At 46.0% G+C, this 24588-nt stretch overlaps 5 protein-coding genes across 5 annotated transcripts; all 5 read right to left on the bottom strand.

The window, feature by feature from the left end:
* Nucleotides 1–629: 629 nt before the first annotated feature.
* Nucleotides 630–1057, bottom strand: UREG_04278 (uncharacterized protein; the record flags this gene model as incomplete). The annotated part of the gene is made up of 2 exons (XM_002544715.1): nt 630–920; nt 956–1057. The coding sequence occupies 2 exons, from the start codon at nt 1055–1057 to the stop codon at nt 630–632; spliced, it is 393 nt and encodes a 130-aa protein (XP_002544761.1).
* A 6606-nt stretch (nt 1058–7663) lies between these two features.
* Nucleotides 7664–8792, bottom strand: UREG_04277 (uncharacterized protein; the record flags this gene model as incomplete). Its single annotated transcript, XM_002544714.1, has 5 exons — nt 7664–7729; nt 7784–7842; nt 7899–7995; nt 8099–8156; nt 8584–8792. The coding sequence occupies 5 exons, from the start codon at nt 8790–8792 to the stop codon at nt 7664–7666; spliced, it is 489 nt and encodes a 162-aa protein (XP_002544760.1).
* A 724-nt stretch (nt 8793–9516) lies between these two features.
* Nucleotides 9517–10809, bottom strand: UREG_04276 (aspartate-semialdehyde dehydrogenase; the record flags this gene model as incomplete). The annotated part of the gene is made up of 4 exons (XM_002544713.1): nt 9517–9549; nt 9617–10092; nt 10171–10722; nt 10779–10809. The coding sequence occupies 4 exons, from the start codon at nt 10807–10809 to the stop codon at nt 9517–9519; spliced, it is 1092 nt and encodes a 363-aa protein (XP_002544759.1).
* Nucleotides 10810–11331: 522 nt separating this feature from the next.
* Nucleotides 11332–14126, bottom strand: UREG_04275 (uncharacterized protein; the record flags this gene model as incomplete). The annotated part of the gene is made up of 2 exons (XM_002544712.1): nt 11332–11355; nt 11520–14126. The coding sequence occupies 2 exons, from the start codon at nt 14124–14126 to the stop codon at nt 11332–11334; spliced, it is 2631 nt and encodes an 876-aa protein (XP_002544758.1).
* Nucleotides 14127–21129: 7003 nt separating this feature from the next.
* On the bottom strand, nt 21130–24408 carry UREG_04274 (uncharacterized protein; the record flags this gene model as incomplete). The annotated part of the gene is made up of 3 exons (XM_002544711.1): nt 21130–22509; nt 22697–24278; nt 24320–24408. The coding sequence occupies 3 exons, from the start codon at nt 24406–24408 to the stop codon at nt 21130–21132; spliced, it is 3051 nt and encodes a 1016-aa protein (XP_002544757.1).
* Between the last annotated feature and the right edge of the window lie 180 nt (nt 24409–24588).

Below are 24588 nucleotides of genomic sequence, written 5' to 3'. Positions count from 1 at the left end.
ACTACACAGGTGTTTCTTCAATCCACTTGTGTCATTTTCAGTAAAGCTTGAGTGTTTGAGAACTGCCTGACAATTATTGCAGATCATTACTGAAGTGCCACTTGAAAGCTCAGCTGCTTGATCATATTTGATTCAGAAATCTGAGTGGCAGTTTTTGACAGCTTAATTTAGATTTCAGTTTCTCTTTTCTCCAATCAACTGAGCAGTTTTTATTGTTGATCACCAGATAGCAAAGATCTTTGTGTGCTCCAGTTGCTATTTTATATATACTACTTTCTCAATTAGCATCTGACTTAATTTAGAAGAGACTTCAGTAAAAAATGATGTATCATTATCTATAACAATACTTTCTTGAGAGGCTGGGTCCATGATGACAAGTTGGCAACAGATTTATTGAAGATGAAGATTCTGAAGAATATTAAATTAAGAGAGAATATGATGAAGAGTTTTATGATCTATATTATAAAAGAGAGAGAGAATGTTCTGGCAATGACTTTCTTTATGATAGAAATATTTATGGAAGACTTCTTGCATGAAGGTAATATTCATGAATTGCTTCTTTCATAAAGCAAATATTCAACAATGACTTTAGATTATAAGTAAACTATTTGCTTTTAGATATTAATAACTCAGTCATTCTTCTTCTTCTCATTCTTCTTCTCTTTATTGAAAGAGATAACAATCTCAAACTTCTTCTCACTCATCTTTTCTGATGGTGATAGCATCTTCTTATTTAATGAAGTCTGCAAATGACTTTGAAATATTTTCATCTTCTTCTTCATTTTATTTTTTGACAGACCAGCAGCAGCAAGATGATTGTGCTCATAAGTTATAATTTTGACTTCAAGAACAGTTATCATTGCATGAGCACAGATCTGAATGCATGCAGCAATTGAATGTACTGCAAGTTCAATTTTGGTCTAAATGTGTTAGAATCATTATTCAATTTTATTACTTTTTGATATATCTTATTCTTGATTTCTTCTTGCATCTGCATAACTTTTTCATTATGCTTCTTCTTCTCTTCAGTCTTCTGCTTCTCACAGACCACTAGCATCTAGTGCTTGTAATATTTCTTGAACTTACTCTTGATAAATTATTTGACCATGAGCTCTTTAATGGTCTGATCTTTTATTGTCTGATGCTCTTGCTTATTGATATTCTTTCTGTAATTTGTGTCAGTATGATATAAGTCAGTTTGCTGCTGATAGTCTGATACACATTATGATTTCTTAGCTTGAAGCTTTCAGAGAGTATCATGATGCATTTTGCAGTCTGTCTCTTCAGCTTTAAAAACATTTCAATCTTGCTCAGCTAGAGCCTGCCTATTCTCTCACACAGCACAGATTTTCTTACACATTGAATATTCATCTCATGAAGTCATTTCATTCATTGATAGTAATGTTAGATGATTCAGGACACATTTGACTTTGTGATGAGAATGAGATGAGAATGTCTGAAATATTTGAATGCAATATCAAGCTTCTATACTGACTACTGTTGCTATGCAGTTTACTACATTGTCATGCAATGTTAGATATGTTTATTTTGATGCAATATGTTTATTTTGACATAATATCAAGCTGTCTACTGTTGTCATATCAGAGTATGTTTATTTTAATGCAATATATTTGTTTTGACATGATATCAAGCTGCCAATTTGTTTACTATAAATCTGTAACCAGTTGTCACAGTATCATGATATCAGACAGAAGATATAAAATCAGTATTTTTATCTTCTCTTTTTCTTCTTCTTCTTCTTCTTTCTTTTCTGTAGACTAATCATTATCAATTTCATTTGTCATTTGTTGACCTCCCCACAAACTGTCTCAATGCTCTCATTCACTCTGTCTCATTTATTTTTCTGCTGCTGCAACAATGAGTCACATTGAGTTTTTCTGTGCTGACCAGTACAAAACCAGTGGTGAGTTGCAGCATAAGACTGCATTAAAAGAGTGAGAAGCCACCAAGACAACTTGATATAAGACAAACTTAAAGACTGATCTAACAGTCTTCAAAAAGAAAACCTTCCACTCTCAATCTTCTCAATGTTAGTTGAAAGCTGGTACTCATATGTGAAAAAGTAATGAATTTTGATAACAGTTCTGATGCTAATTGAATTATTTAGATGTGATTCAGAAGATTAAACATCTTCAAAAATTCACAGATCTTATTATCTCTGCAGCTGTGTTTCAGTAATTGATTTATGAAATTACTGTTAACTGTGATCAAGATTATAATATTCACTGACAATATACTGTTATTAAAAATCTTCAAGAGGCTGCAGAGGCAATCATTATTACTTTGTTCAAGTGTGAGTATTAACAATTGTATAAGTTGATATTCATATGAGTAATGCAAATTGAAAAGACTCAGTTATGGCAATGGCACATCAGAAGCACATGACTGTTAATGCTGAAAATATATATCTGATTATGGAGATTAGCTTCATAATTGAGTTGCAGTTCTTCAAATCAATTAAAACAGTTAACTACTTCTGCTCTGCTGCTTCCACTGTCACTTCTGTCTGCTGTGCTGTTTATTCTGCTGCATTCACTGTCTCTACTTTTGCTGCTTACACTGTCACTTTCATCACTTCTGGAGTTTCTGACTCTGTTGTGTGGCAGCAGAAGTTCAACTTTAAGACATCATTAAAGATGCTGCAAGAATCTGTCAAAGATGAGAAGAAGATAGGAGAATAACAATAATAATAGATGAAGAAGAAGGAAGAGAAGAAAAGATGAGCTGAAGGTAAAATGAAAAGTATTAATTTGTCTAACTAGATGAATATTTATTGAGCTGGCTTGAGCTGGCTAATAGTCTCAACATTATTTATTAATATGAATCATTTTCAAGGATATTGAGTTTTCCATTGATTGTGATACACACTGTAGAAAAAGTAACAAATTTTGATAATGATTCTAGCATCTTAGAAGCAATTTGAGCTTCTTGCTATATATAATAAAACATGAGATCAGAAACCCATGTTCCATTTCAGTCTCATCTTGAGTTGTTCAGTACCAGAACCAGTGCCATCTACTGTGGGATGGGAAGGTTCTTGAGATGTGAATCTCATACTGGAATGGTGTCAGTCAGGAATTACTTGAGTGCAGAATGAGATCTCATGTTCCATTTCTCATCAGAATGAGATATGAGAGCAAGATGGCCAGTTTCAGAATAAATTCTCAATCAGATTTTGAAATCAGAATCAATGCTCATGAGATTTGGAATCTCAAAACCAGTCTCACAATCCAGTCTAAAGCAGACATTGTGATCTGCCAGTCATTTTTATTTAATAATCAAGAGATGTTGTCTCAAATTAACAATCAGCATAGAGACATTTTCAAATTAACAGTCATTCAATCACAGATGAAAGAAGACAAGATGTGTGATGAATAATTCAGCATTCTTATCAAAGTCTCTGATACTGCACACCTCCAGCAATTGATGAGTATTTTCATTATAGATTTGAGCCACATTCACCACTAGTCATGTGTCAATGAAAATCAAATCATTCACTCCAGTATTAATAAGAGAATTGGTTGGAATTGCAACTCCATTCAATACTAATTTGCTTCATATAAGAAATGACTGTTCTCTCACTAAGTTACTTAAATTTAGCTTCTCTAATAATACTTTTCTGTTCAAAATGAAGACTTCTTCTAGACTTGCTCTTTTTTCAGCTGATTATCTTCATTGCTAAGTTTCAACTTCTGAATCTTTACAGACATCTTGTTTTTATATAAGCAATTGCACTTCATGTGGTCAAGATCTTTGCAATTGTGGCACATAATTGATCTCAGTCAGTTCTTGTTCTCAGAAGCTGAAGTCACAGTGCTCTCACAGCTAGATGTAAGACTTTTGACTTACTATTCTCTATTGCAAGCAGCTGTTTCAGCAGAATTTTGACAGTTAATAACAGTCTGAATCTTCTTCAGAATGTGAGCAGTGCACAAGCAGATTTTCTGAAATTTATTAAAGATTCTGATGATGACATGAACAGCAGTCACTGCTTTCTGCATTTTATGAGATAGCTTGTTTATGAAGTTATTCTTGTAATTTTTCTTGAATATCTCTGCTTCTTCCATTAAATGCAGAAACTTAATAACAAATTCATGATAATCATCATTATTTCTCATAATCAGTTAACACTAGTTATTCTTTACATTGAGAAGCTTATTCAGATTCTCATAAATTTTCTTCAAGTGTTTGAACACTTTCTCTGCTGTTTGATAATATTTCAGATATTCTTCTCACATGTGGAGAGCAATGTGATGTGTGATATTTTCATCAGTTTAATTCTCAATATAAATAATCTTGCTAGTTTCTGTGGGGAAGTGATCTGCATTTTCTTATAGTTTATTCTTCATTCTGAAAAGTCAATACTCAAACTTGAGTTTCTTTTCATCTGTGAGATGCTTGAGATTATTAATCTTAATTAATCACTTTTCTCTGAACTCAGTTACACAAGCAGGAGTGCTTTCTCATTTCTGCATGTTCAGTAATACAGTCACACATGCTTTTTTATATTAATCTCATTTCTTCACCAGAACAGCCACTTGTTTCTTCAAAGTACTGATCTGATTCTGAGCTTCTCTTCTGATTTATTTGCTGTGCACTCAAGTTTTGTGAATTGTGCTGCTGATTTTATTATAGATCACTCATGCATTCTGTTCCACAGCAGTGTTAAAATATTTAAAAGAAATTCAGTTTGTTTTGTTCTCTTGTGAGCTTGAGACTAGATCAATTCACTGATACAAGAAAAGATTCAACAGCTGATTCTTCAATAATAATAAGTTTGAATTGTTTTGCAGATGCTGACACACTCAAAGTCATGATCAATTACTGCTTAAAATCTTTTAACTGAAAGACTTCAAAAAGAGTAAAGTAAGATAATATTTTAGTATTATGGATACATTCTTCAGACTAAATGCAAGGATAAAAGAAGAAAGATTCTAATAAACCTGTTCAACTAGATAGATCTAATTCAAAAATATTAAATATGATGAAGAAAAGAGGGATCTGAGATGATCATGCAATATATATTTTTTTATTCTGAGCTCTTGCTCTACTAACAGCAGTCATCTGAAAAATCTGATCACATGTTCTCAAGTCTGATGCTTCTTTACCACTTCACACCAGGCTCTAACATTATTAATTTATCAGAATAAACACACTCTTTATCATGATGAGAATAATAAATGTAGTGAGAAGATATTATAATATTAATTTCTTTAATTTTGAAAGCTAGACACTTATTATTGTGAAAAAACTTTAAAATCATGACAACAGAGTTATAAAAACATTTACTTATAAGAAGAAAATGTTTTAACAATCAAGCAAGAAAATAATCACTCTTTATATTCAAGAAAGAATATAAGCAGTTAAGAACAACATGTTAAGAAAGAAGAGAATGATATTATAAATCTTATAGTACAATATGAAATTATCACACACTATTGAAAGAGCATATGAAAAATATGACTGGAAAGTGAAGTATGATGAGGCTACAAAAATTATGAACTGAAAGAACTAGAATCTGAGAAGATAAAAGTCACATGATTGAATAATCAGAATAGTAGTAATTATCTCAACTGACAGATAGCTGAATAGTCAGAATAATTATAATTATTTCAACTAATAAACAGAAGAATAGAAGTGACTACTCAAACTATTCATAATATTTATTATATATATAAGAATGCTTTTTATTATTGATCAGATGAATTTATTCATCATAATTAATCTCTATTACAATTCTCTCTATAGACTTATTTATACAGATACTATCATATCTTGATTATTTTTCATATTATTAAAGTTCTGTAATACTGTACAATTGTATCTGCTCTCACTACTTTTAAGAAGATATAACAGTCTTAATTCAATTTTGATATATCTGTATGGAAATTCTTTATCATTAAACAAGTCTGTCAATTTGAGATCAAGCACCATTGAAGTATTGATCACTAAAGTCTCAATTTGTTATGTTGAACAACAAGTTTGATAACACTGCTGAGATCTTGCAGATAAAATAATTAGATGATATACTCTCTTCAGTTTCTTAAGAAAGCAATTTGAAAATGTAATAACTAGCTTGATCACAGTCAGAGACTAGATGTCTCTTTAATATTGAAATGGAATTATAAGTGTACTGATAACTATTGACTAGCTAGTAGCTAGATAGAGATTATTGCTATTGAGTTAGATGGTATTGACTATAATCAAACATGTATAATAATATACATAGAACATAGAGTAGATTCTAGTAGTAAATGAATAGTAACCAAATCACTTGTTTCATTTCTAGTGGGCAAGGCAGTCCCCTGCTTATATCTTTGGGGTGGCAACACTTTGTCATGATGCTGTCATAGATATTATCTGCTGCATGGCAGCTAGATAGCTGCTCTTCACTAGTGACATTCTTACAATTACAACAAACAGCAAGAATTATTATCTATTAATATTAAAGTTCTACAAGACTCTTCTCTCTCTTCTGTTCTCTATGATTTATATACAAAATATCTTTTTAAAAATAATCATGAGAATTTGCAGAATGTGAGAATTTCTAGTTATATTAATGATACTGATTTAATTATTTCCTCTTTCTCAATTGAGGAAAATTGTCTACTTCTCAAAAAAGCAATTGATATTATGCTCAAAAGACAAGATTCTTAAGTCATTCAGTTTAACATAGATAAGACTGAGCTTATTCATTTTGTAAAGCATAATGAGAGTAATTCTATCATTCTGAATGATATGGAACTTAAATCAAAATCTGTAGTCAGATGATTGGGCATTTGGTTTGATTCAAAACTCACTTTTAAACAACATGTGAAAGTCAAAATAGCAACAGCTAAGAGAGTCTTAAATAAAATAATAAGACTCTCTAATATTAAAAAGAGCCTCATCTTCCAAGCAATGAGACAATTATATATTGCTTGTATTACTTCAGTAGCTGACTATGGAGTTCCTATCTGATGGAATAATCAAAAATTCTTACTTGAAAAATTTGAAAAGCTTCAAAACTCAGCATTAAGAAAGATCTTAGAAGCTTTCAGAACCTCTTCAATATATGCAATGGAGATTCCCCGGGCCTCCCTCAGTCGCGGAATGAGCTACCTCAACCGCTTCTACAAGAATTCCAACAAGGATTCCAGCAAGCCGCCTCTGAGGTCGATTCCAAGGAATCGGCCGTTCTATGCCGTATCCTACAGAAAAGCCGGCCTATGTGGCTATTGACCCGTCTTCTTAGTTTTGACACCACTACTGACTACCCCTTATTAAAGGACCTCTACGCAACAATGGTCGCGGTGACGTGCTTGCAGAGTTCAAACTGAGGCAGCATTCCGACCGTTATGTACGGTTATATAACCATTTGAAGGAAGACGACGACGATTCAGTAGATGTTTCTGAGAGAAAGTATATTGACTCTAGGTCTGAAATAGACTTGACGGTTGCAAGGAAATTGACATTGGTATCGCAATGGCATTCGCGATATAGTTGTTCGCAGCGACTGAGAGCCGAAACCGCTCCCTTCTTAGCCGACCACACCTTGTGGAAATGGATCGATCGGAGTCTTATGGAGCGTGCTGAAGAGTTATAGAGCGTCAATATCGGACAAGTAGCCACGCCGCCGCAGGGTCAACGACATCTACCCTGGTTACGCTAGCTTTCGAATATATTCCGTGCGAACATCCTCCTCGTTTCCGGGTACGTCGTCAATGACCTAGTACAAATTTTAGCCTAACGAGTAGCAAACACACTCGTTTATGCGACGTACAATGGATATGATGGTGCTTGAGTTTTTGGTACTGATTACTCCAGTGCGCCATTCACTTGCTGCATAGACGTCAATATCAATCACAGCATAGATTATGGGTTCCAAAGTCACACACCACCCCGAGGCACATAGTATACACGCTCGCCAGCATTATAGTACGCCTTCTTCGTTGCATTAATCGGTAGCGGTGGCAGGTCCGGAGGTGTGGGCGGCTGGGTTGGCTCTTCTTAGCCATGGTGGAATAGGACGGATGAATATGGGGCGAATGTATGTTTTTTCCTTGTGGCTCACAGGATATTTATGTTTGATTCTTACACTCTGGTTGAAAACACTGTTCATCCAGTTATATTGGTGTGATTCAGGCTCGTGCTGGCTGGGCCATCAAGGCAGCAAGAGCAGCTGGTCCTGCTCTAGCCGCTTCGCCTGATCGGTACTTTGGGGCCAGGCCCGCGCGCTTGAGTCCCAGACCGCAAGGCCATGTCGCGAGACCTCGAGGCGAGCACTAACAAGGCTCGCCCCCGAGACTGGGTGATTGTCCTCGAATAAAACCTCAATGTCTCACTGGTTCCTTTGCAGCCCATGCCCGTGTAAGGAAGCAGGCGAGGAGATATACGCCCAAAGCAGTTATGCCTGACGTGGCCGCTACCCACGCCGCTATTCCATCCTCGTCAATGTATCCTTTGAACGGCCCCTGGCGTTTCGTTCCGACAGGGTTAACGCCTGGTGTTTTGATGATTTCAGACACCCTTCTGCAGTATGCTTAAATGAGCTTCGGCGTAGAAGGAATAAGTTGCTCGAACAGGGCAGCCAGCCGTCGAGCTGTTTGATGCTGGGGTCCGTTTTCGGCTTCGTCTCGTCGTCTACACGACAGGGCCGAGCCCAGGGGTTCGAATTCGACAGGAGCCTCGACTTTGAAGAGGGAGAAATCGAATTTTAGAATTGCCAATGATATATTGTTTTCAGTCGTTCTGGAGAGGAGGGAGTTCTTCATCGAGCCCATAAAAGTCATGGTTGGTCAACTTGGATAGAAGCCACGGCAAGTAAAGAATGGGATTAATGGCTCCTAAGAAGGTCGCAGTCGTAGCTATTAGGGGCACTCGTCCGCTAGCTAGATTGCCATGTTATCACACGGGAATTGACAGCCCCAGTCGTGGAGGTTGAATGTTCAAGGCAGCCTGCCGAAGGTATGCGCCTCTCGATCCTCAGGATACATCTCGCGGGGCAGCCAATAGCTCAAGCCCGACGAGGCGATGCAGCCCTGCATTGCATATGGAGGATGCGCCGCGATCGGAGAGGCTTCGAGGGAAGAGGGCGCTCTGGATGTCTTGACGTGTCATTGGACGCTTCACCAAAGGGAGGATGTAAAAGGAAGGCCTGAATAGGCCCGGTGGATGCTTAAATAAAGGCACATCTAAGCTTGAGGCAAGGAAGTGATGGGATTATACCAAAGTGAACCATCAGTAGCAACGCTTTCAATCAATATTCTAACCTATTCTTGTCTCTTACGCTACTATATCAGCTTCAACTCCATCACCAACTCTTGTTCATGTTTTCCTCAGCGCAAAATGGCTGAGTCGCGTAAATTCCCAGTGATCAACTTGTAGGACGATTAGCCATCCCCGTAGCATATATGGATGTGGTTCCGCAGAAATATCATCCCTGGAAGAGCCAAGAACAAAAGCGATGTTGAAAATACGCTTTTTATCAAATCAAAGCTGCACTCAGTTCTCAGACTAGATATAACCCTTTAGAATCGCACTCTCCGCCTACAAGCAGCACACAGTCATGTCAGCATCAACTCAAGGTATCATTAGATAGGGGCATGCAACTCACATTCAAAATACTACTACCCGCTGCCCCCAGGATGGTATTGTGGCTGAGAGCAACAAACTGGATGTCAAAGACCCCACTATCATCCTCCCTGATCCTCCCTACGCTGCACGCATAGCCGCCTTCGGAGTCTCTATCAAGGCGAGGCTGCGGTCGATCCACCTCGTCCAGCACATGAATGGCGCGTTTCGGAGCAGAAGGACACCCGAGCGTTTGAACCTCTGAAGTATACTCCCTCAGCGCTTCACGAACTTGGGCGGCGGTCGGAGGGGGTCGTTTTACAAAACGCAACGACGCACACACGGTATGGCCGTCGAGCACGGGAACACGGTTGCACGCAACAGAGATCTGAAGGGGCTTTTTATCGCTGAATCCCGCCAGGTCGGAGTCCAAATCGCCGAGGATCTTGCGCGCTTCGGTAGAGATCTTGCCCTCCTCGCCGGGGATATAAGGGACGATGTTATCGAAGATGTCCATGCCTGGCACCACCATAACTAATCAGCTGCGATCCACACACACATGAAAATACACCCCTTGAGAAGAATGCAAGCACTTACTGCTGACCCCCGGATACCCCGCCCCCGAGACAGCTTGCATCGTGACCATGCTCACCGACTCAATCGGCCCAAACCTCTGAATCAACGCCTTCGCCGGAATCACCAGCCCCACAACCGCACAGTTCGAATTACACACAATCATCCCCCTCTCCAGCCCGTGCCTCTTCCGCTGCGCCGGAATCACCTCCAGATGCCCCGCATTCACCAGCGGCACCACCAGCGGCACCACCGGAACCAGCCGATGATTCTTCGCATTCGAAAACACCGCAAAGTTCGCCTGGAAAAAAGCAGTCTCAATCCCGCCCGCCACCTCGGGGTCCAGCCCGGAGAAGATGATCTCGCAGTCGCTAAACTCGGACGGCTCGCACCGCCGCACTACCATCTCGCCCACCCCGGCCGGCATCGGCGTCGATTGCTTCCAGCGCACCGCGTCGCGGTACTTTTTGTTCGCGGACCGGTCTGACGCCCCGAGCGCGACGAGTTCTAGTAGCGGGTGGTGCGCGAGTAGGAGGATGAAGCGTGTCCCCACGGCGCCGGTGGCCCCGAGGACGCCTAGAAGGGAATATCAGTAATGGCCTCGGGATTGACGGGGGTGCAGAGTGGCTTACCGCATCGCTTTTTCGTCACAGGTGCAGACATTGTTGTGGCTCTCTGCTTGGCTGTCAAATGTCGATATCAAAGTCTATCCGGAGGCGAGGATTATCGATGACTCGAGCAAGAGGGGCAGGCTCGGCGAATACATATTCCGGCGGGCTGTGGACAAAGAGCAGCTGGACGAGGCGAGGATGGGAATAAAAAGTCTGTCAATCGGGGAGAGTATTTGCATTTTCAATAGCGGATTCCAAGGAGTCCATGTGCTTCTTGAAATGGATGTTGGCAAATGGGAAATGCCAACGAGCTAACTAGCTGGATCTGAGGCGGGCAAGGTGCATATGAATCCTTACCCTTGCTTTCTCCGAACGCTTACAAACTAATAAATATTTATATTATATATAAGACGGTGTATAGTTATTGATAGCTGGCGTACGAATATCTACATTGTATGTTCCAATTTCCGCAGACCTGATGAACAAATCAAGCACCGCCAGCGCCAGTATCAGCAGCAGAGTGCACAGCAATTGTCCACGAGCTTAGAGAAATGCTGATTCGGCCGTGGTATCATCACCGTTCTCCATGAGCCGCCTTCTATCACTTAAAAATAGATCAACCATTCGCTTACTGCTAATGGTAGAGTGCAGCCCGTTCAATCTGGAGAACCCGTCTGAGGGCCCGTTTGTGCTAAAGAAACAATCCTCGCCTATCTCCCGATTCTCCTTTGTCATTTGACAGTCGTCTTTTCTTGGGCGTACCGAGTTGAACTGGACGCTCAAGGCCTTCCTGGCGTCGCAGTAAGCTGGTGGAGGAATTTGTCGATGCCGGCTTCTCGCAGACATCGACTTCCGTGGGCTCATACTGTTCCTAGGGGATATGGCCGGAGACCCGAGTGAGCCAGATAGTCGAGTTTTATGATATACCAGTGGGGTTTGATTTGGGGCTCCGGACCTGCTCCTGGCACCAACGGAGCGAGGGGAAGGCTTCAAAGGAGTATCTGACTCGACAATGACCGGTGCACTTCGCGGAGGGGTGTGGATCTCCTCGACTAGGGACGGTTTTCTCGCGTTTGTTGTGCCAAATTTCATGGGTCCACTGGGCGAACGACGCATAGGGCGCGAGAAGTTGTTTTGGGAGGGGGGTCGCAGTTCCGATAGAGGCTGCCGTTCGCTAAAGTCTTGCTCTTCGCCTGTGACTTTGTGGTTCTCTTCATGATCGCCGCTCTCTCTCAGGGAGGGGCTAGCACCCGTACTGTCGGACGCTTCGTCGTAGATTTGAGCATTTTCTCTGTAGTGAGTTTTTTCTTCGTTGGAGAACTGGATATCAAGGGTTTTAGAAAGGTTAGACCGGTCTATAAGGTCCATCTGGGATTTCATCCAAGACTTCCACTCTGCACTTCCCCTGACCAGTCGACCTTGGCCACGAGACTTGCACGGGAGTCTCTGGCTTGCTATGATGGTCGCAGTCCCTGTATCATCGTCAGAGTCGGAAAAGGTCAGGTCATTGCGGCTCGCATAACGACATGGCGTATTTCCGCTCGTCGTTCTTGAATAGACGCTAGGTGATGTAACAAACTTGCTGGAAACGGGTGATTTCAAGACCACGACAGTAGATGAATCGTCATCAGACTCATACATCTGAGCCCTCGTCGGCGTAGCCATCGCATCAACTTCGAAGCGTGCTGGATGCCTGTGAGCTACCGAGCGCGATGAACTGGAATCGAGGCAACGTAAAGAGCGTTGGGAAAGCTGATGAACGCTTTCGTTACGTTTGGCAATCTCTTGGGGTGTGAGGCCGGGAGAAGCTGCGGTTCGAATTGACTGGGCTGGGCCATGGTTGATGCCACCGGCAGGCCCTCGCACGGCAACAGCTTCAGCATGGTGCATTGACGTGCCGCTTAGCACCCGTCTTATACTGCATCCTGAATGGGCCGGTAGCTGATTTTTATAACGAATGGCTTCCGGGGCGTTAGGTCGTGGACTAACCCTGCCCTCACGCGTCCTACTCGACCGATCTATTTTCCGCATCAAGGCCGAATATACCCGCTGACTGTCTACGGGGTTATTGGACAGGCGATCCAGCTGAAGAGGTTGTCTGAATGCAGAGTAGCCGTCATGGTACTCATCTGCGGATTGCGACATATCAGCAACGCGGTTCTCTTCGATAATGGATAATCGACTTTCTAGTGGGCGTTTCATATTGATAGTGTTAGCCGCTGTGGAATCAGTCCAGCTTGTAACACGTGAATTTGAAGTAGATATACTATCTATGCTTTTCATTGAACGGATGCTCCTGCGCCGATGGCTAGAAAATCCGAGATATGGATTAAAAGTGTTAATATCTTGTTTAGACAAGGTATTTGATGGGGAGTGAACTTGCGATTCGGGGGCAATAGGCTGGTGGTTATCTGACTGCCGGGGAGACAGGTCTTCCTGGGCCGCTGAGTGCCGTCTAAAGATGCGCCGGAATCGATTCTTGATTGACTGCGAAAGAGACCCTGTTCTGATAGTGTGACTGCCATCCTTCAATCGTTCATGGGTGGGTTGACCTGAGCACCCGGAATCGCTGTCATTAGAAATAGAACTGTAGCGCCTGGCCGTTGTTCTAAAGGCCCGTGGCTCCCAGTTCTGGGTACTAGTACTCAGCTCAGACGTGCCAGACTGAGAAGTCCTGCTTAGGTCTTGTAGAAATCTATCTCGCATGACCTTACTATCCACTTCTTGGTTATCCGTGGATTGATGGCTCCTTGATCGATATTCACTTTCTCCTTTGAAAAACGAGATCGAGCGACGAAGGGTGTTGCGAGCAAAGTGCCGGTGTCCTGCGTCTCTAGGACGATGGCGGTTCCGTTTCGGGGATTGGCAAGTGTCGTTCGACCAGCCAGACCGCAGACGCGTTGAGAACATGGACTTTGATTTGCGAAGCTTTCGGTAGGACGAGGGTATTGAAGGGACGGACGGGATATCGTCATCCAGCATGCCAAACTCGTCCACACCGTTCGTGCGCCGGGCCGGCGAGTCGGCAGCCTTGTTTTGAACCGCATCGTTGCTTACAGAGCGAGTTGCTCGTAGCGTGCGGGCAAAGTCAGCTTTTCTCAAGCCCGGGGTGTCGTCCTCGTTAAACCGAATGCTCCGGGATCGAGAGAGTTGAAGGGAAGCGCGGTGGGTGCCGGTTTCACTGCCATGACAATCATCCAGCGAAGGCCTCATAGCCCGCTGCATCGCCAGGGATGCGGCGGTCAAAGCCTGTCGCTGGCAGGCTTCGTCGTCGATGACTTCGGCAAGGGAACGGCCCCGGCCTCGAGACCTGGCTGAAACGGCGGACTTGCTTCTTCTCAACTTGGTGCTGGAGCCTCTTGAGAGCATTTTGGCAAAGAAATGTTCCAAAGTAATGGGTAAATCCTATTGACTGTAGCCGGTGTAAATCTAATATACGTGATGCCTGATGGACGAGCAAAAGGACAAATGGGCATGCTATAGAATAGCATGCAGCCAAGTTGCACCCGCTGAAAACCAAAGCCGACGGCAGCAAACAAACAACATGAGTCTCGAGGCAGGTCCTACCTCGAGAGCAAGGGAAAGAGAAGGCCATTTGATGGCAACGAAAGAGCAGGCAAGATCGAGTCATTGACTGCGTCCAGGCTGCCCGGGGCCACAACGAAGCTCCAAGCCCACGAGCGCAGATAGAAGAGACGTAAATCAGCATGGAATGAGTCCTGTAGCAGTTTCTGTTCGTAGGAGTGCCTCTGACATTCTTCCCAGCGATGAGACGTTCCTGCGTGCAGCGCATGTTTTGCCCTCCGCTGCTGCAAGAGATTTGTCGCCAGGCCTTTGCAACGCGGGTTTCAAGCCTCTGAATCTACCTGCGTGTCATTTATCCAGCATTCTTTGGCATCTGATCGATCTCCTATCTGAAACAAGTCTCGAGTTGTCTTTTTTCTGCAATGAGAATCCTCCATCCTTGCTCATCGCTACTGGCACAAGGTCCACAGCGCCATCAGTAGCCCTGAAGTCTATATCAAGACCTCTCACGTGGGCGATGCCTGGAAAAGCGAGCAAAAGGTCAAGGAAGCGGAAGGGAGGGAGGGAGGCACGAGCCTTTTTACCCGGTTTCCGCCATCTGACTGATTTCAAGGGTTCTCGCACGGTGAGATTTTCGATGGCGGTCTGGCTGGCTTCAGCGCAATTGGGCAGTGCGTATTATTCCGCATTCCTGTGCCAGGCCCTCGTCACTGTGGGCAGTCCAGTAAACACAGATTCCCGAATCCAGGCGTCGATGACAGAACTCCATCGTATTGACAATATCACAACACCCACAAAAGAAAAACAGCCAGGGCCCTCGGGTGTGGTCCCTTCGTTTCATAATCCATCGCAGACTGCCCGAGTCGCACGGCGAGAATCAGGGAATAACCCTTGACTGTTTGACAGCCGTCATTTGTGATCATTATTGTCCGACAGCCGTCAACAATAGCGACATCACGGCCACCAGGCCAGGCGGCCGCATGATGCTTCGTTTTAGAGTAATTCCGCCACAGCCCAACAGCGCCTTCGACGTAATCATACATCAAAGAATCCTTGCCGGCACGCGTTTTTCCTGTTGCTTGGCCCCCTTTTTGAGCCCTCGGATCTGCCAAGTGCCGGACAGAAGAGGATCCAACCTCTGGAGCCAATTTCACAAGCGCTGTTTCATGCGATGCCAGACACCAACGAATCACGGGGGAAAGGAGAGGAGCACATGTCCTTGGCCGTCCGCCGACTGCCCCTTTGCCTGGAGCCCAGCGACAGAGAACCATGCCAATTGCCAGCCCATCACCCCCAATCTTATAAATCTGGCTGCCCAACTGCTCGTGTTGCGCAGGACCAGCCGGTGGGGCGCATCCTGAAACCCACAGCGCGATGGTGGGGTCGCCGCCGTGATGTCATGGAGCCATGGTCAACAGCCGCAGCAGCAACATGAACACACCCGTGCAGAGCCGTTGCGAGAGAGCGGCGGGCAGCCAGCAGGCCAGGGAGGCCATGCATGTGCGCCGGGCCTGGATATGCAATGCAGCGCATCAGATGACCTGGGCAGATTCGACTAGGAGCCGGGGGGTTTATATGGGAAGTGTGATGAGTGTCTGCATATTCCCCCGTCCACTGCTACAGAGGCTGCACACGAATGTCGGTCAGACAGATTTCCATTAATCCAAAACGCTAATAAATAAGACGCACAAGAGCAAAACAAGAGCGAGCGACAGAAAGCCTCCCAGCCACGTGGATGCACCGAGGGAAAAAAAGTCCCGTATCCCTGTCAGAACAAAGACAATAGAAAGAAGAGCAAGAGGCGGCCGCCAGGACCAAGAGAAGTGAACAGGAAACAAGTCTATCTGCAAAAAGCCATCATTGTAGTGTAACTGGAGATATAAAAAGTAAACAAACGACAAGAACAAACCCCATTAGCTAGTCTCTATGTGCCTGCTGATCACCTCATCACAACATCCCCAGCGAGAAACCGAGAGCTGCTGGCAATTCACTCTTCCACACCTTTTCATTGGCCAATGTAGCAAGGAAAAGAAAATTAGAAAGAGACGGGCATTGCTATTGTGTGACTGACACTCAGAGTGTGCGCGAAGCAGCCAGCCAACCGAACCTCGTCTTCGTGCCGAGAGGAAAGTTGCCCATTTTATCCTGTTGTCACCTCTGAACGAACGAATTGGAGAACCCGGTTCGGTAGTTACCCAGATGCAGCCAGTTTTCGCGCGGGGGAAGGGGGAGTGATCTGCGCGAAGAAGAAGAAAAAAGGAAAAATAAGTCAGAGAACGCCGTTTGTTTCCTTGGGGATATTTCTTAGGCTAAAAAAATGATATCAAATGTCCTCCAAATGCAAAACAGAAAAAGGAAATGGTGATAAGACTAAACAAGATCCTCCAAAAAGGCCGAACAAGATGGGTATTGGGTCAAAAAAAAGTAGCAAATAAAATAGAAAACAAGGGAAGAGGTATAGCCCCTGTGCCAGCGGGACCAAGAAGAAAAGCCATGATGGAAGGGATTCGCGCAAAAGTTCAAAGCCGGTCTATACGTTCCCCCCGTTGCCGAAAAAAAACCGTTAAACGAGTACTTTGATTTTTCGGGGTTCCAGCGATTTGTTCACTTTTTTGGATCTACTTTTGCGTTGTTTTGCTTTTCCTTTTTTTTTTTATGAACGGGGTTTGTTGAAAAAAAGTTGTTGGCGTTGGTATAAAAAACGGGCGGATTCCAGTCCGAGAAAGTAGAAGGGCAAGACTCGTGTGTTTTTCTTCTTCTTCTTCCTTAATTCGTTTCATTTCACTTGTCCCCATATGGAGCCCAGTCTGCAGCCTGATTATTGGCCTTGCTGGTCCCGGACATCCCATGATCTCTTAAAGGTCTTTTGCGAGCGGAGCGCAGAAGAGAACGGTGAGGATGATGCTGCTGGGCGCCGCAGGTTGGAGGCCTGCAAGGAGGGGGAGATTTGATTAGTTAACTAGCTGGCAAAAGGGCGCCATTACCCCAGGGTGACACTGGAAGAATGGATGCCAGTATTACTCACCACGCAGGTGGAACATTTTGCTCCTTGGATATTGACACGGCCGCGGCATCCGCGGGGGTAGTTTGCGCACGAGAACATTCTGTTTTTATTTTTTTGCTCTGCGCGCGGGAGATTTTAGGCCTGCTGGGACGGCAGCAACGCGGGATTCTGTCCCTTTTGGTTCTAGCTATTTATCTATCCGTGGTGAATCGGTCGAGGAGAGAGAGAGAGAGAGGAATGCAGCGCGCGGCGTATGTTGGATCGCAAGAGATATCTCAATTCGGGGACCAGGCAGCGACGGTTCTGGAGAAGCGAGACGGAGGATTGCAGGATTAGATTGGGTGTAGATGTTCTGCGAGCCGTAATATGGAGGATGATATGAAGGAGAGGGAAAAAGGGGAACCAAAGGGAGAAATGGCGAAACCCCAGAGTTATATTTCGGACTCCGAGGAGAGGAAATCAAACTTAAAAGGAAAACCAACTAGCGATTCAAGCGGTCTTTTTTGTCTTTGTTTTCTGTCAGATCGAGTCGGTGTCAGGGAGCGGTGGATTCAGGCCTGGGCGTAATATTATTCTGGTTGATTTTATATACTTCCTGGGCGGCCTTTCACGCCTGACAGGGCCCTCGAGTTTGCCTTTTTTTTTTGCTTTTTATCCTTTTATCTTCTCCTTCAGGCTTCTGGATATTGAACCTGCATTCTGCATCATCTCTCTCTCTCTCTCTCTCTCTCTCTCTCTCTCTCTCTTTTTTTCATTTCTTTTTTGGGCATTTTGACTTTTCGGCCCTCCCTCTCGTCTTACCCTTCACACCCTAGTCTGCAACAAACATCCGGCCTGGGGGGTGTCCGTTAAACAGGGCACCAGGCCTCAACTGGGCACCCAAGGAGGGCCGCGAGAACCAAGATCCCGGCGCTGTTTGCTGTTGGCAAAATGTTGGGTATGATGCGAAGCAAAAATAAAGTATATTAAAAAAAACCGGCCATGATTATACTCTGTACATATGCACGTTTGTCATTATTTAGTCCAGGCAAAAGAAAAGAAAGGGAAAAGCCACTCCGAGAATCATCCTTGCTGCCCATCGATTGTCCCCCAATTATTCCTGGGACTTGCATAATGCCGTTAGAACTAGTTCAACTACTCTAAACATAGCCGTGGTGTCCGGACGTCCCAGCCCGATCTCGCCCATTTTCATCAGCATCATCGATATTAGTAGTTACCCTGCCTTATAAACAAGATGACGCCCTTCTTGTTTCTCGAAAGCCAGGAAAAAAGAAAAGGAAAAAAAGGAAGAAGAAAAAGTAAAAACGCCTTGGCTTCGACGCACATCGCAGGCGGCAGTTCCCAATTGCCTCATCGCCTGGTTGCCCGTCCGGCGTGCAGCGTCCATTGGGGAAGTCTGCTGTTCAAGATGGGGATGTGGACAAATCAGTCCTTGAGCGGTGAGCACGCTGCTCAGCTTGGCCCCGGCGGACGATGTTGTTTGTTACATCTTCATTGTCTGCAGAGTGAAATTGATTGACTGGTCTTGGTTAATATCGGATTCCCTGACAAAGATGCTGGATTTGCTGAACAGCAGCCCCTTGCGTACTTCTCTCGGTTTCACTCGCGTCGTGACTCGCCATCAATTTGATAGCAAGTTAAGAATTGCAGCCTGTAACCACTAACTACTATTTATCCGTTGCCTTGCTGGGCCCAGCACTCCGGTTCGATAGTCAGGGAAAAAAACAAAAAAGAAAAGGCTGCTAGGAAGGGCTGAGTCCTTGACTGCGACTTGAAACACACTGCGCTTTGTTCGGATCCATCGGCAACCAGTCCAGGCCCGTCGCCTCAGAATCAAACGCTGCTGCAACCTTTTGAGATCTCCCTTGCCTTGACTCCCGCCACACGCACGCTGAGAAACATCCCCCAATTCACCGCACCGGAATGATGAATCCCAGGCGGTGACAGCGGATGACTTGCTGTATGTACTGTGTTCCTGCAACCACACTTTCCATCCCGCCGAGCCCGCGACACTTGGAAGCTCCATCTCCAAATCATCATCCCATCGCCATGAATCATCAAACACGATCCCACCGCCCAATTTCACCGACTTCGTATCAAAAGAGTCTAGAATATTCCACTCTCCAGATTTGCTTTTCCCCCCTTCATCCGACCAAGTTCGAGAAGCACAGTCTAGAATCTCCAGCAGAAAACTCAATTCCCAACCCTTCCGTGCAACACCTGACTCACCAGATCGTCTCCCTTGCGCAAAGAACAAGGGCGCCCAGCCCGGCTATCCTAGACAAGGCGACCGTTGCCTATCAAGAAAAGGGAGAAGATATTTCGACAAGCCCGTTTTCTGCACTTTTTTTTTGCGTTTGCTTTGTTTTTTGAAATCAGGCGCTCGGCTTGCATCTCCGTCAGCCCCAGACAGAAGATTTATATTGAAGGCAGAAGCTGTCACTGCAGGACATCCAACAATGGAACATTGGAACTTAGCCCAAATTCAATAGTCAGCGATAAAATTTTAATGCAAATAATACAAAGAAGAGGTATCTGTATCAACAAGTCCATCCAATTTGCCACCTTTGGCTAGACCATCAAACGCCTTGTGAGAAGAAAAAAAAACATAACAGACAAAATATGGAGAACAAAATCAAAAGAAAAAAACAAGCGATCGCCCTGTTTCCACTGAATGATATCTGCATCCTCAACCAGGGGGGTCAGCCCCCAGGCCGCATATATACATTTGCATGCAAAGCTAACAACAACTTCAATGCCCGACATCAAACGTCAAAACCGCCGCCTCGGTGCCATGCACGGATTTTGCAAGGCGAACAGACGAGCTGCAGAATCGAGCTATGATGCATGCTGATCTTTTTCACTCCAAAGCCCTGAGATTTTTATTAACCTCTTTCTCTCCTTGAAGAAATGAAACAACGTGCGCTGATCTTCCTGTCGCGGACTGGTCAAAAACTACGGGACAACCGCGCGGGAAGGACGGAGGGAGCCCAGAAAAAAAAAAGAAAAGGATAAAAAGACAAAGCTTCTTTCAGAGCGACGAGGCTACGGTGGTAGGTTTGATGGTCTTTGAATGTCTTAATTTCTCCCGCCTATCTTCCAGAGTGCTTGTTTCATGACGAGCATGCTTGATGCCAGCTTCACCGGTTAGCTCTCGACTTCATGTGCAGGTGAACTGGCTGTCAAGATAGTGATCTATCGCCAATTGTTCATTGGCTACAACAACTTCCTCTGCCTTGAAATTCGGCAGCGTTTGAAGATTATTATGAAAGGATCAGGCCAGAAGATGAGTCAGTGACAACCCTGTCAAAAAGCCCGTGATGCCCCTTCTCAAACAAGGCCCCGGAGATTTCCAGTTTGACAATCACTGTGAAGCGATGGATTGCCATCGTTATGCTGAAGCAAATTGCAAAAGTGTAAATACTGAAATCAAGAGCGTGTCCCTCGACCGATCAACCGACAATTTAATGTCCATTTGTGTGTCAGGTTGAGAGGCGGAGCGGAAATCCCTGCCAGACGCTTCCGTGGTGTTTTTCTCTTGTTTCAAGCCCTCTTTGGCCATGTGGTGATCAGACAGTGACAGCACTCGGACATGCCAAATATGCACGTAATCCGTTGGGGGGTTGACACTTGAAACGACAACCCTGCCTATTTCCTTTTGGAGTCCAAGTGATCATCTTCGCAAACTGGGTTGCAAGGGTGTATGGATGCGGCAGACAAGACATCCCTTTGAAAACCATGGATATGAGGCTGCCCGAAAGGAAAAACAATGGACTCGATGTGCTTTCCCTGAAAACACGCGTCGACGTGTCATCAATTTGAGCCGGTTTCTGAACGGGGGTTTCAACCTGCGAGCAGGGCATGTAAACCATAATACGCAGCTGCGAGTCCAAAAACGGTCGCCACCACAATACCGTTCCCTTCCCAGGTCAAACCGAGGTAGGCCACAGCACCAACAACCAGCTCTTTTCTCCTAGCGACTGCTCGCTTGTCTTCCCAATGGGGATCGACCTCGAAGGGAGGTCGGTAGTCGCTGGATTCAGGGAGTGCTTGGAGAGGAACCGAGGCAGACAAGACCACTGGGCGGTGGTCCGACGTTGAACACAAGGGCAGTATGTCATACCTGTGAATCTTGACGATCCCGGATTCATTTGTTTTAGAGGGATGGTCGAGGTAAAGTATTCGATCGCACCAGCTGGGCCAACGGGTTTTCGCCCACTTCCAGCCACCGTTCGGGTCGACGGACGCGAGGCTGCGGGCATCATTGGAATACTTGTATGTCGGCGGGAACATAACTTTGGGCTCCATGAGCCTATTGAAAACCCTGCCTGCCTCGCGTTCGCGATTCAACTGATCCAGCGCGAACAAATCTGTAAATTGGCTCATCGGATCCTCGTTCTCCAACGGTCGAGGAAACGTCCTGTAATCCTGCGGCGCAGGCCTGGCGTCTGCGGTGCGATAATTGAAATCACCCGCAACGAACAAGTACGAGTTTGGCGAGTACAAGGCCGACGGCTCGTTCAACGACGCAGACGACCGCAAAAGTGGCATGCCTTCTTCGTCTTCTTGATGAAGAGGGTGTTCAGTGCCCTCTGATCGAAAGACAAGTCGCTGCGCAATGCTCTTCCAGTCTTGGTTCCTTCGCTGCCAGCCAGTCTCATCAGGAGCGAGATGCGCGCTGACAACGGTCACCTCCACTGTGCCATCATGGCCGGCGTCGCTAGAGTCATCCTCGCGCCCAGCCAGACACCCAATCCGCGCCCCGACAGCACCTTTATTTCCCGCCTCGTGCACCCCTACTCCCGTCTCCGCGGTTTGGATGTAGCGTATTCGTTCGACCACGTCGCTTCTCGCAAACACCATCAACGCTGTCATCCCAATATTTTTCGTTACCAGGTTCCGGTAATGGACGTGCCCTCCAGCCCCGTCTCCAGCAGCGCCGGCTGTCGCTATATCCAACGCGTCCCGAAAGGCATCGTAGTACCGGTCGAGATACGATCCACCCAGAAACGCGTAAGCAATCGGTGCAACCTCCTGCAGCGCAAGCACTAGAAGGTCCGGTAGATGGGCGGCCGTTTGCGGAGCGCCAGGGTGTAAGCCATCGAACAAGTGGGATGCGAATCGGTTGGTGTCAATAAGATTGCGGGCACAGTTGAATGTCAAGATGTATACATTGAGAGACCCCATGGTGCTGTAGCCTCCCAACAGTCCCCCTGGGCGACTCTGTAGTGACCCTCAAGAGGCCGTTCTTGATAGCCGGTTGCTCCAATGCTCGTGATGGACAGCTTGTTTGCTGTGCGGCTGACGTGAGCAGGGATCACGTGGTAAAACAACAGATTTTGTCTAGAAATGATTGATTGTTGATTGTGTCTATCATCTAGAACTCAACTCCCAGCATCTGCCCACAAACCCACATGGCCGTCTGGGTGTGTAAGCTCAGGCCGCGCTCTGGAGGCGTGCTCGACGGCATATTCTCCTCGCCTGCCGCCAGGTTTCCCAGTGCTTGGAACACCACAATCTGATCACGCATATACGAGTCCAAGAGCCTGCTTGGCTGGTCGTCTCCGAGCATTGTCTTGACGTCCCGTGCCCCATCTCCATCCGCAAGTTCATACATCAAATCTTCAACGCACCTGTTGACCATGCCCTCGATAGCCCGTTCCATGTCGGCGCCCGTATTGACTCTTGATTTTGCGTGAGATCGCCCCTGCCCTTTCCCTTGCCCTTTGGGTTTGTTGCCGGGCTTTATCTTTGATTCAGACGTGTTGGAGACTCCAAACAACGCATCTCGTCCCAGTCGGAACCCGGTTGACGTATGGGCAACCAGGAGAATATAGGTCTGGGAATAGTGTCGCGTTCGCTCAGAGTGGTGTAGTTGGATCTTTGGTTGCTGGGAATTGTGGCCGCCTTTAGATTTGATAGTAAATGCGTTGCAGACTGCCTGAAAAGCATAGTTTTCAATGAATTCCCGGACGGAATGCGGGGCGGAGCGCTTTCCAGGGCCTGAGTCGGATTCATCGGCGGCGAGGCCTGCGTCAGGATATTGCTCGGTTCGGCCATCTTTAGATTTATGTCGCTTGAAGCTGCGACGTTTGCGAGCAGACTCAATGTCATCCAGAGTCGTGTCGGGCGCTAGGACTGTGATATCAATCTGGGTGATGGTGCCTCGCTCGTAGCGGTTGATGTTTATAGCCGGAAACACCGGCGCGAATGAAGTTGAACTGCATCTCGGATCGTCCGCGGCCAGCCCAGCAGCATGTGCCGCCTTTTGTATATCCAGCGGGTGGATCAGGAACGACACCGCGCCCAAGTCTGTTGCGCCGGCGCTCCAGCCCCGGTGCTTCAACTCCACGTCGAGATGCGGCAGGCCCAGCCTCGCGAAATTGGGACAGAGGACCTGCGAGACGTAGTCGTATGAGGGAGAAAACGAGACATTGGTTCCGCCCGTCACGCTCAGCTTGATGGTTGCTTCTGGTGGACATTCCCCGTGCTCTGCAGCCCGAGCATTCGCGCATGCGCCGGCATACAGCAGGTAGGGATACAACGCTTGGAATATCAGGAACGCCGAGCCGGGAGTCTTCAGTCGCACGTTATATCGCGGCTGTATGGGGGGCACGCCCGCCAGAGCCTCCAGCTTGATCGTCCGCAGCGCCGCAGCAAAGTCCTTTTCTTTCGCTGCAGCCGGCTCAATACCGTCCTGCTGGCCGCGCGGGTAAAAAGTGATCTCGGACGATCTCACCGTCGCGTTCACCGCCGTCCCACCGCAGATATCGAGCAAGCACTGTATCGCTGCTGCGTGCGACGACCGGAGTCCAGTGGCCCCGGGCCTGTTTCCTCGAATGCGGGTTATCCGCACTGGCTGGCCGGTCAACGCAGACAGCGCGACGGCGTTGCGGACGAGCTGGCCGCCTCCTTCGAGGGTGCCGCCGTCAAGGCAAATCATCGTCCCGAGCGAAAGAGAGCCAACTCCAATGGTATGCGCAATAGAATAACTAGCTATAGAGATTCACGCCAGCTTGCTTGATTTACAAACATCCACACGTCCGGACGGTGGTCTTGATATATTACTGTTGCCATCGTCTGCTGCAAGATGACTCCCCAGCGTGACTCAGACCGACTCATCGCTGCATCTCGAGCCTTGAGGTCGAGGAGCGTTGCTTTTTATTTCTACAACAACACAGTCGTCGACATTTGCAACTCGCCGTCTCAGAAGAGCCGTCAGCGCTTGTTCCTCATCGCAAAGCTCGCCAAAACTGGCCTGCTCCTCGCTCGGTTCGCCAGGCCGGATATCCTGAACCCCCG

Source organism: Uncinocarpus reesii, genomic scaffold (assembly GCF_000003515.1).
Source record: "Uncinocarpus reesii 1704 scaffold_2 genomic scaffold, whole genome shotgun sequence".
NCBI classification, from domain to species: domain Eukaryota; kingdom Fungi; phylum Ascomycota; class Eurotiomycetes; order Onygenales; family Onygenaceae; genus Uncinocarpus; species Uncinocarpus reesii.
Note: the sequence above shows the minus strand (reverse complement) of the source record. Positions and strands in the feature narration are given on the sequence as shown.